Here is a 12764-nt window from a genome sequence, read left to right on the forward strand (position 1 = left end):
GAGAAACAACAGTCCATCATTAGTTTAAGACATGAAGGTTAGTCAATCAGGAAAATGTCAAGAACTTTGAAAGTTTCTTCCAGTGGAGTCGCAAAAACCATCAAGCGCTATGATGAAACTGGCTCTCATGAGGACCGCTACACGAAAGGAAGACCCAGAGTTACCTCTGCTGCAGAGGACAAGTTCATTAGAGTTACCAGCCTGAGAAATTGGCAACTAACTGCACCTCAGTTTGCACCTCACACATCTCAACATTAACTGTTCAGAGGAGACTGCGTGGTCCTTCAAGGCCTTCATGGTCCTTCGACAAATTTGAGAGGTGTGGGGGTGCTTTGCTGGTGACACTGTTGATGATATATTTAGAATTCAAGGCACACGTAACCAGCATGGCTACCACAGCATTCTGCAGCAATACACCATCCCATCTGATTTGCGCTGAGTGGGACTATCATTTGTTTTCCAACAGGACAATGACCCAACACACCTCCAGGCTGTTTAAGGGCTATTTGACCAATAAGGAGAGTGATGGAGTGCTGCATCAGATGACCTGGCCTCCACAATCTCCCGACCTCAAGCCAATTGAGATGGTTTGGGACTGCAGAGTGAAGAAAAAGCAGCCAACAAATGCTCAGCATATGTGGTAAATCCTTCAAGACTGTTGGAAAAGCATTCCATTTGACTACCTCATGAAGCTGGTTGAGAGAATGCAAAGCTGTCATCAAGACAAAGTGTGGCTACTTTGAATAATCTAAAGTCTAAAATATATTTGGTTTCGTTTAACACTTTTTTGGTTACTACATGATTCCATATTTTGTAGGAAATAGTGAAAATAAAGAAAAAACATTGAATGAGTAGGTGTGTCCAAAGAGTGTTGATTGAAGGGATAGCATTGCACCATGCAAAGTGTTAGGATTCTGTCGCTGCATGTGTGTGGTCCTTGATGAAGAGATTAATTGTTAAAAGACTTGGTTATGGTCTTGTCGGCTATACAGGATGACGGACTTCTCCAGGTAAGATGACTAATATCTTCTCTAGATCTTCTCTAGATTGTTACTGAGTCAGTCGAAGGGCACCTAGCCATTGGTTTTGAGTAGGAGAGAGAGAGAAAGAGAAGGAATTGAAAACCCATTGGGATATGAGAGAGAGAGAGAGAGAGAGATGAATGGATTTATTAACTCAAGTGTGGTGTTTTTTTTTTTCTCGAGAGAGACTCCTGGCTGTTTGCAAAGGTGAAAAGGTAACAAGTATAAAAATACACTTGACTGACACAACAGCATTCCATTTTTTTATTACAGTTGCATCTTAGAAGCCAATTAGTCTTTCAGCGCAGAGGGTTCCAGGGCTTTCTGGTTTAATCCAGTCATAGGGAGAAACAGGTCCTCCTCTGCCCGACCTGAAGGAAACAAGAATGGGGTGGAGAGGTGGAGGGTAGCAGGGGATGCTGGAGGGGCACTGTGGTACGGCGGTTAAGCGGTACATCTCGTGCAAGCCCTCTGCGTGAGTACGGTGTTTGGCTCCTCTTTCGTGTTTAGACAAAAAGAAAAAGGGGGGAAGGGGTGAAACCGCTGCCAAGAAGGCAGCAGCACTGTACTGTAGGTGAGGCTGATGTAAAGTGCAGAGAGAGGGGAAGATCAGGGATACGATTTAACCTCTCGAGAGAAGAAAAAATCCTCAGTGTTGAATGAGGGCAGCGTCATAACAGGGTGAGTGATAACAGACAGCTAAAGCGTTTAGAATGGGTATCAATCATTTCCCTCTCTTTATTCTCCTATAGGCTCTGGTGGTGTAGCCCTTGTGGAGGGAGGGCTAGCGTGTGAAGGGCCAGGCCAGAGAGAGACAGATCTGTATAAGCTGTTACTGACAGACTCTGGCTACGTTAGCAGCTGTGCTAGGAGAGCTAACAAGTCCACACCATGGTCGAGCGAGGGATCAGATAAGCATCTCATTGCAGATCCACACCACACACCAACCACTAACGTCAAACTAGGGGGGCTCAGAGGCTAGATAAAGCCTAAATCTGCTGGTTGTGTTTCATGAGTTTGAGAAGAATCGTGTCTTGCTAAACTTTAGATTGTCAAATATATCTCTGACATGATAAGCAAGGGCAACATGTACGGTATCATGTCCTATGGGAACACCACATGCATATTTTTTCTTTTTACCTTGTTTTGCTACAGAAAATATCATATTGTACATAGTTCATTCTCAGTCAGGCCCTTCACATGCTACTTTTTATAGACCCTCACACCTCAATCACAGCTCAGCTGAGAGTCATCCAACTCAGTGACCTAGTTACTGCAAGGAGAAAAGTGATAATACATCAATTGCAGCCACACAGGTTTAGTGGTTACATAATTGTCTCTTGTCAGTCGTTATGGTCGCATCATTTGAAGCTCAGTTAGGGATTTGTAGAATGTTAGGGATAATAGCCTTGATATCAAGTCCCAGACCCATTTATGGTTACACAAGAAACAATAGACCCCTCACAACTAAAGAAATACATGTTTCGCACTAACTCAGTAGTTATATCTGCTATATTCTTACTGTATTCATAGATGTCCATCATTTGTCTGTATACAAAATGCCAAAAGACTGCATGATAAATTAGCATTGCATTTCAATGGCTGCCAGTATCTCTACACAGTTGCCAGATCTTTCCCCACTCACAACCTGCCAATGACCTCTTCTTACGTAAGATTCTCAATGACGAACGTCCATTGTGCAATTGGACGAGACGTTTGAATTAATAAATCCCTCCGGAGAATCCAACATAGTTATAGAATGCAATGACAAACATCAAAGTTAGAGCTTTATCATATGAACTACATTGTACCCCATAAACTGTAACTTTCTGTGCCACAGTGTAACAGAGAAAAGCACAGTTACAGTGTGTTCTCTGCAGTCAATAAGACTCATCGAGAGCAATCGCCGAGAATAATGTATTAAGTTATTCATAAACATTTTCAAAATTCACACCTGAACTTATACAGATGGAAGAAAAGTAGGAATTTACAGCGCCTTGAGAAAGTATTCACAGCCCTTGACTTTTTCCACATTTTGTTGTGTTACAGCCTGAATTTAAAATTGATCAACTTAGAATTTATTTGTCAATGGCCTACAAACAATACCCCATAATGGCAAAATTGAAATATGTTTTTACAAATTTCTACAAATTAATTCAAAATGAAAAGGTGAAATGTCTTGAGTCAATAAGTATTCAACCCCTTTCTTATGGCAAGCCTAAATAAATCCAGGAGTAAAAATGTGCTTAACAAGTTCCATAATAAGTTGCATGGACTCTGTGTGCAATAAGAGTATTTGACATGATTTTTTAATGACTTCCTCATCTCTGTACCACACACATACAATTATCTGTGAAGTCCCTCAGTTGAGCAGTGAATTACAAACACAGATTAAACCACAAAGACCAGGGAGGTTTTCCAATGCCTCACAAAGAAGGGCACCTATTGGTAGATGGGTAAAAAGAAAAATACAGACATTGAAGATCCCTTTGAGCATGGTGAAGTTATTAAATACACTTTAGACGGTGTATCAATATAACCAGTCACTACAAAGATACAGGGGTCCTTCATAAATCAGTTGACATAGAGGAAGGAAACTGCTCAGGATTTTCACCATGAAACCAATGGTGACTTTAAAACAGTTAGTGTTGAATGGCTGTGATAGGAGAAAACTGAGGATGGATCAACAACATTGTAGTTCCTCCACAATACTAACCTAAATGACAGAGTGAAAAGAAGGAAACCTCAACAGAATAAAAATATTCATGCATCCTATTTGCAACAAGACACTAAAGTAATACTGGAAAAAAATGTGGCAAAGCAATTCACTTCTTGTCCTGAATACAAGGGGGGGGGATCTAGGTGAGGAACGGGATTATTTAGATACTCTTAGAAGAAGAAGGGTTTCAGGTGCTTTTGGACGATTAGCAGGGACTGCTAAGGAGGAGGAGTCTGGTTCCACCATTCGGGTGCCAGGACAGAGAAGAGCCTGGACTGGGCTGAGTGGTAGCTTCCCTCCCGTATTTGTGGAAGGGCCAAGAGACCAGAGGTGGCAGAATGGAGTGCTCAGGTTGGGTTGTAGGGTTTCAGCATAGCCCAAAGGTGGGGAGGTACACTCCCTCTTGCTGTTCCGTAGGAAAAACACCATGGTCTTGTAGTGGAAGTAAGCTTCAACTGGAAGCCAGTGGAGTGTGCAGAGAAGCGGAGTCACATGGGTGAACTTGTAAAGGTTGAAAACCAGGTGGGCTACAGCATTCTGGATAAGTTGCAGGGGTTTGATGGTACAAGCTGGGAGACCAGCCTATAGAGAGTTGCGTTAGTTCAGATGGGAGAGGACAAATGCCTGGATTAGGACATGTGCCGCTTCATGTATGAGGTAAGGTCATACTCTATGGATGTTGTAGAGTATGAACCTGCAGGAGCGAGTCACTGCTTTAATGTTTACAGAGAACGACAGGGTGTTGTCCAGGGTCACGCCAAGGTTTTTGGGAGTTTTCAACCATGATGGAGAGGTCTTTGAGTGGACAAGCCTTTCCCGGGAAGAGAACAGCTCTGTCTTGTCTTGGTTGAGCTTGAGGTGGAGGGCCGACATCCAAGCTGAGATATCTGCCAGGCACGCAGAGATGTGAGTCGCCACCTGGGTGTCAGAAGGGGGAAGGAGAAAAGTAGTTGAGTGTCATCCGCATAGCAATGATAGGAGAGACCATGTGAGGATATGGCGGAGCTGAGTGACTTGGTGTATAGAGAGAAAATGAGAGGGCCTAGAACCGAGCCCTGGGGGACACCAGTAGTGAGAGTATGTGGTGCAGACACAGATCCCCTCCACATCACTTGGTAGGAGCGGCCTGCCAGGTATGATGCAATCCAAGAGTGTGCAGAGCCTGAGACGCCCAGCCGTGAGAGGGTAGAGAGGAGGACATGATGGTTCACGATGTCGAAGACAGAGGATAGATCTAAGAGGATCAGAACAGAGGAAAGAGAGTCAGCTTTGGAGAGCCTCAGTGAGAAAGAAAAGAGCAGTCAAGAAGATCGTTCTGAGAGAGATAACTGGCGAGTTGATCAGAGACATCACACTCAAGTGTTTTGGAAAGAAAATAAAGAAGGGACACAGGTCTAGTATTTGATGTCAGATGAGTCGAGTGTTGGTTTCTTGAGGAGGGGAGCGACTTGGGCCATTTTGAAGTCAATGGGGTCAGGGAGGAGTTGATGAGGGAAGTGAGGAATGGGAGAAGGTCTCCAGAGATGGTCTAGAGAAGGGAGAAGGGGATGGGGTTGAGCGGTTGAGTAGGTTGTCGGGCGGCCAGATGTCACTAGTCATATAATTTCATCTGGAAAGAGGGGGGACAAAGTCGTCCACAGAGAGGGAGATTGGGGGGGGGGGGGGGGGMGYGGYATTAYGGYGGGYGGAGAAGGTGGGAAATAATGTCCTAGGGTTAGAGGCATAGGCTTGAAATTTAGAGTGATAGTGGCTTTAGCAGCAGATACAGAGACAGAGAAGGTAGACAGAAGGGAGTGAAAGGATGATAGGTCCTCCGGAAGTTTTGTTTTCCTCCATTTCATCAATCAGTCACTCAGCCACAGAGCAGGAGAGAAGGTAAGGGATCAGTGCTAGTCATATGATGCAGAGAGGGAGGAGAGTAGGGTCGAAGAGGCAGAATCAGGAGACAGGAGGGAGAAGGATTTATCAGAAGGGAGAGATGATAGGATAGAAGAGGAGAGAGTAGTGGGAGGGAGAGAGAGAGTGAAGATTGCAACGGTGCATGACCATCTGGGTAGAGGCTGGTGGCTATGGTTGGAGGAAAGGGAGCCAGAAAAGGGAACAAAGTAGTGATCAGAGACCTAGAGGGGGGTTGCAGTGATATGAGTAGGCGAACAGCCTCTCATAAAGATGAAGTCAAGCATATCAAATCAAATTGTATTTGTCACATGTGCCCTTAACCAACAATGCAGTTTTAAGAAAAATACAACAAAAAAAGAAGAAATAAAAGTAACAAATAATTAAAGAGCAGTAGTAAAAAAAACAATAGCGAGGCTACATACAGTGGGTACAGAGTTAGTCGAGGTAATTGAGGTAATATGTACATGTAGGCATAGTTATTAAAGTGACTATGCATAGACAATAACAGAGAGTAGCAGCAGCGTCAAAGGGTGGGGGCAATGGAAATAGTCTGGGTAGCCATTTGATCAGATGTTCAGGAGTCTTATGGCTTGGGGGTAGAAGATGTTTAGAAGCCTCTTGGACCAAGACTTGGCACTGGAGTCTTCAACAATTTGAAACTGAAAATCTTCAGTTAGTAGAAATGAGTAGCCCTGTGCCACCACAGCGACGGCCAGATGCTCTTGGACTATGAGAGAAAACATGGTCAGATGAAGAGAGAGCAGCTTGAGTTGTAGTGTTCTCTGGGGTGAGCCATGTCTCAGTCAGGGCCCAAAAGTCAAGGCTGCCGGTCACATTGTTGACAAAGCTGCCAAAGAGCTAAATTTGATAATCAGAAAATAACTACGTATGATACTCAAGTGAGGGAGTGATGTGGAGCCTTCCTCTCTTTCCTTCCTCAAATAACTCAGAAGAACAACTCGGCAGACCCGTCTTTGTTTCACTATTGGTCTTAATTTTGCAGACGGCCCCGCACTGACACAACTGCCGCTTACAGCTGTCGCTGAGAAACCAGGGTAGACTGAAGTACTAACACTAATTGCTTATTGTCTAGGACAGGAACCCCCCCCCTCTCCAATACAGCCACTGATTACCAAAACAAGTTACAAATTGCCCTGCCACTTGATCTTGGTTAATGTATTTCTATTCCTGGGATCCAGCAACAATCGACTGTGTCAACAATCCTCTGCAAGTTATGAGCAGTCAGCAGTTCACACACCAAGTAGGCTACTGGGAAGACAGGTAGAATTTAAGTAGATTAAGCAAAACTCCTGGAGATGTCAGCAGTCGTCGAGGTATAGAATGAAGCATGTTTGGTGCAAATCCAATACAACACATTACTGAGTACCACTGTCCATATTTTCAAGCACAGTGGTGGCTGCATCATGTTATGGGTATGCTTGTAATTGTTTAGGACTGGGYAGTTTTTCAGGATAAAACATGTATGGAATGGAGCTAAGCACAGGCGAAATCTTATAGGAAAACCTGGTTCACTCTGCTTTCTACCAGACACTGGGAGATGAATTCACCTTTCAGCAGGACAATAACACAAAACACAAAGCCAAATCTACAGTGGAGTTGCTTCCCAAGAAAACAGTGAATGTTCCTGAGTGGTTGAGTAACAGTTTTCATTTAAATCTACTTGAAAATCTATGGCAAATAGTTGTCTAGCAATGTTCAACAAAAAATTTGACAGAGCATGAAGAATTCTGAAGAATATGATGGGCAAATGTTGCACAATCCAGGTGTGGAAAGCTCTTAGAAACTTACCCAGAACTTACCTTTGGCAGCTGTAATCGCTGGTGCTTCTCCAAATTATTGATTCAGGGGTGTGAATACCTACAGTATGTAAAGTAGATATTTCTGTATTTCATTTTCAATACATTTGCAAATACTTCTAAAAACATGTGTAGATGCGTGACAAAAATATATTTAATCAATTTTGAATTCAGACTGTAACACAACAAAATGTGGAAGAAGTCTAGAGGTATGAACACATTCTGAAGGCACCAAATGGGATCATTCTTTCGAGTTGTTGATTAAAAACTCATAGGCAGTCATCTGTCAGATATTGTTACTACCTCAGTTTCTTGAGATACTGTACATACACAACATCGTTTTCCTTATATTAATTTCAAAATCATTTTCGCCACTCCAAAAAAGGACTCAATTTTTAAGTTCTTACTTTAAAAAAACGTTTTTCAGATATGGTGAAACATTTTCAGAGTAATCTTTAATGACTAAAACCATATATAAAGTACGCAATACAAAAATAAATCAAAATAAACTCATAGTTGCAAACTAACAAAATAAAAACTAGACAGTCAGGGAGAATCAAAAATTGCTAAAATGTCATGGAATGGGGCCCACATTGATATTGTTATCATATTTGGTTAACTGAGATAGCGTAAGAACACAGCATAAAACACGGCAAAATGGGTTCATCGTCACCTCTGGGTTCAACGTCACCTCTGGATAACCTTACTCCCTCCTTATTTTAATTGACAGTCTTTATATGTTTTTGTTGCCATCTGTTTGGCAGGCTGTGTACCCATAGCCTTAAGGTGAGGTGGAGAGGAGACCACATCACCAAAATAGAAGCAACACAAAGACGTAAACAGGCAAGGACCTGCTCCTTCTCTGGCTTTGCCTGCTATTTACGGTCTCATAGAATTATGGCAGAGATGCACATTTTTTTGTGTGTGAATTTGAACAGTTATGAAATTTTGAAGTTGAAGGTTTAAAGGTTAGAGTACTGGAGAATTTATTGCACAATAGCTGCAGACAGTTAGCAGACAGTTGGAAGTACAAGGCAGTTAGGCTTTGCAATCTGCATTCTATGATAATTGGTTGATGTTAATCTGTCTATCACTGCAAAGTGTAGTGGGCCCAGTGGCAAACTAAAAAAATGTAGGATGCATGCCAGCAAAGCAACAACACAACACTAAACAATACATTAATTGCACTATAACGGTGACAAATGGTGCCCACAAACTGTTAGGGCCTACATAAAGATGTCCCAACAGCAGGGTCCCAACAGCATTCCCAACACCTTACCACTGCTACAGTTCATTCAGCCTCATTTACTGCCTTTWAAAAAAACATAGCTGATATGGCTGACTTGCTTAAACAAATGTGGCACTGACAATTGAGATGTAAAAACTATGGCATAAGCGGATGACAAGCGGAGAAGAGGCAATCCGTAATTTCGATTAAGACATTAATGAGCGAGAGACGACGGACGTAGTCAATATAACTATTTTTTCAGCAGTTTTGAAATGTACAGCGATAGAATTCAGAACATGGGCCGTTACATATATAGACAATGAAAGATCTTACAATATTCAATGATTACATTTCTCTAAACATTGAACTCGTCTGGGCGTTTTTGTGTGTCAAAAAAGATACGTCATATAACATTATTTGACGCGTTAAATAAGCTTTTAATTTGACGCAATTCTTAAATAAGCTTATAATCAAATAACACAATTCTGTTATAGAATGTTGTGTGTGATGAATTTGCACGTGCAAGCCAAGCGCCACCACTACTATAAGTAGCACTGTCAAAGCTGTACAAAAAAAGTTGTAAACAAGCACACACCAGCCACGAACGATGTGTTTACAATACCACGTTGGTGAAAATAGACCAAATTATTAGGGTGAGGCACATGGGCTACTAACAGCTTACTACACAACATACACTTAGTATTACTTTAGCTACAATACACATTTCTCTCTGGCATCCTATATAATTTATGAAGCAGCATAAGACATTTTTGGACTCACGTTGTGATGTGCTTGAAGAGGAAAGTGGGGCGGTCCTTCATGGGAAAATGTTGTCATCAAAGAGAAAGATGTCGGATTTACAATTCCGAGTTGAATGACCGTACAAAACGTATTTTCCCAGTCGTASCTCGTTTTTCCAAGTTCCCAGTTGTCTTGAACTCACAGATTTCCAACTTGTTGTGTAATGTTTATGTCCAATGGCCGATGAGCACAGATGTTTTATCTCTAATTTCTCTTCATATGACAAGGATTGAAAAGGGATTTGATTGTCGACTTGATTCATGGTGACGACTACTAGCTTGCTAGTTAAGATTTTGAAAGTATGATGTTGACAATGAAAGCTACTGTAAATATAATGTGATTTGATGTCATTCTATCTGTGGCCAATGACGAGCGTTCTTGGATGGGCACTTCTAATATAACTCTATGGCAGAACCCAAGGGGCAAACATTTTCGACCTCTAACCTTAGAATTGGGGATGACGTACTGTCCCATGGATGACAGAAAACTGAGCCAATCAGGCGCAACGCTCTGTATTTTCTTCTGGTTAGCCCCATCACCACAGAAAGCACTGAGCTAGGCTGAAACACCTGCATGTTGGAGCTGCCTTACCCAAGAAAGCAAAAAAGAGACCATGTTTGTACGCGGCTTTATTAACTCAATGACATTTATTTTACATTGTTTGCAAACTGATATGTGACACGTATTATTTCTTTATTTACCTAAAAGTGTGGGGCCCAAAACAGATGAGGCTCTGCCCTGAATGATGGGTTGCCCCTGAGTGGGCCATAAGATAACGTATCAAGGTTTTGATTGGATATTCCCTTGCCCTTTTGCACAATTGAATTTATATCCATAAAGCCTTTTAGTTTTATTTCAGTTTGGTTAACCTCTTGAGCTATAACCTCTGGTGGGACAGTGTCAATATTTAAACAGGGGGAACTTTTCTAGGAACGTTGGTGGGTTATAGTTTGTTTGCATGTTCGACAGTTGCAGAGCACAGTGTTGAGATTGGAGTTGACATGTGGATAGCCCTCTCATTTAAGCTGAGCAATTTACTCTTATTTCTTTATCAAATGGTGATAACTCATGCAATGCCAATCATATTCAAAATGACAGGCAATGGAAGCAAATGTAAAATGGCACTAGTGTCTATACTGACAGATGATTTTGCTTAATATGAGGACCTATAGGAACAGATGCAGTGCTGAAAAGAAGGTTGATGATATCCGCTCATCATTCACTCAGCCTATTGAGTCCACTGGTCTCACTCTCACAGTACTACCCTACGCCTTACATAGCCATTAGAGGAAGAAGGAGACAGGATTCCCATTGGGCAAGGATGGAGGAACGTATAATGGCCCCCCTAGCAGACTGTCAACAAATCACATTCACGTTGTCATGCTGCGTCACGCGGTTGCTAAACTAATCGTCAAACAGTCCCTTCTCAAAGTCAGGGTATTTTGAGAAACGTGCCTATTTTCTTAGAAAGTATGTCACTGTTCCGGCTATACAATATTACAGATAGCAAGTTAATTATCTCACATCTCGGAAAAGATTTGTAATGTTGTACTTCTTGTTGACGAAATTCATGCTAATGTTGCGTTTTTGACTACTATTCACTCCTTGAGGGAGAGTTCTCCTTGTCCCAGAATCGCCCAGAATGCACCGTGTCCTATTGATGTAGCATGATCAACGTACATAGTGGGTGTTAACACGATTCCAATGGAGTTTCCCATCTCCTCAAAAGTATCTCGCTCTGCTCAACGAACGAAGAGACATGAGAGAGCAGTTATCTGTTCGCTACTTCTGGTCACTCTAAACTCAAGGAACATTATTCTTTTTTTAATATTTGAGGAGGTGTAAGCACTTCTATCACCATCTTATGATCTTAGTCAGATGTGACTGTACTGCGCAGCAGAGCGCGAACAAATGGCTCAGCTTCAAAATGTTAGCGATACCGAGCCTTACTCGTACCATAGTTGTTGATTAAAAACAGGCCCTACACGGCCCTAACCCGATGTATAACTCCGAGGCCCCATCGGGCTTGGATTTGGCAGCACCCTCTAACCCAAAACATGGCCATGACGCCTTGACTTTTTTCACCTTTCTCTCCAGATGAAATCACGTGACTAGTGAGGTCCAGCCGCCTGACAACTGGCCCGCTCGACCCCATCCCCTCCTTCTGTCTCCAGACCATCTCTGGAGACCTTTTCCCAATCCTCACTTCCCTCATAAACTCATCCCTGACTACTCAATTGAAACCGCTCTCCACTGTGTCACAGAGGAGCTCCGCTCTGCCAAAGCTGACTCTCCTTCCTCTGATCTCATCCTCCTAGATCTATCCACTGCTTTCAACACTGTGAACCATAAGATCCTACTTACCATCGTTTCACTGCTAGGCGTCTCAGGCTCTGCAAACAATTTTTTTTCACAATATTTTAAAAACTTTTTAAAAACAATACAATACAAAGATAATACGAATGGCCACTCCCATAAGTGGATGCTCTGGACAGTGGGTGCACTTGGCAAAGCCCCGGCCCATCCTTTCTGGCAGGACGCTCCTACCAGGTGATCTGGAGAGGATCTGAATCTGTACCACATGCTCTCACTACTGAAGAGGGTTCTAGGCCCTCTCTTTTTTTCTTTATACACCAAGTCACTCGGCTCCGTCATATCCTCACGTGGTCTCTCCTATCATTGCTATACAGACTCAACTACTTTTCTCCTTCCCCCCCTTCTGACACTCAGGTGGTGACATGCATCTCTTTGTACCTGGCAGATATCTCAGCCACTGGCCCACCACCTCGAGCCTAACATTCACAAGACAGAGCTCCTCTTCCTCCCAGGGGAAGGCCTGCCCCTTCCTAGACCTCTCCATAACGGTTGGCAACTCCACAGAGTCCCCCTCCCAGAGTGCAAAGAATCTTGGTGTGACTCTGGACAACAAAATGTCTAATCAAATCAAATGTTATTTGTCACATGCGCCGAATACAACAGGTGTAGACCTTACAGTGAAATTTTTACTTACAAGCCCTTAACCAACAATGCAGTTTTAAGAAAATACCCCCCAAAAAGTAAGAGATAATAGTAACAAATAAATAAGAGCAGCAGTAAAATAACAATAGAGAGACAATATACAGGGGGTACCGGTACAGAGTCAATGTGTGGGGGCACCGGTGTCGAGGTAATTGAGGTAATATGTACATATACTGTAGGTAGAGTTATTAAAGTGACTAACAACAGAGAGTAGCAGCAGCGTAGAAAGGGGGGGGGGGCATTGCAAATAGTCTGGGTAT

At 42.6% G+C, this 12764-nt stretch overlaps 1 protein-coding gene across 1 annotated transcript in view; it reads right to left on the reverse strand.

The window, feature by feature from the left end:
* The window catches only part of LOC139029318 (uncharacterized), a 46841-nt gene extending 34495 nt beyond the window's left edge, over positions 1–12346 (reverse strand). The window contains 4 exon segments of the mRNA XM_070449027.1: positions 4166–4365; positions 4468–4659; positions 4854–4975; positions 12241–12346. Of these exon segments, the coding sequence (XP_070305128.1) occupies positions 4166–4365; positions 4468–4659; positions 4854–4975; positions 12241–12346 (620 nt within the window).
* Between the last annotated feature and the right edge of the window lie 418 nt (positions 12347–12764).

This window comes from Salvelinus sp. IW2-2015, linkage group LG19 (genome assembly GCF_002910315.2).
Source record: "Salvelinus sp. IW2-2015 linkage group LG19, ASM291031v2, whole genome shotgun sequence".
NCBI classification, from domain to species: Eukaryota; Metazoa; Chordata; class Actinopteri; order Salmoniformes; family Salmonidae; genus Salvelinus; species Salvelinus sp. IW2-2015.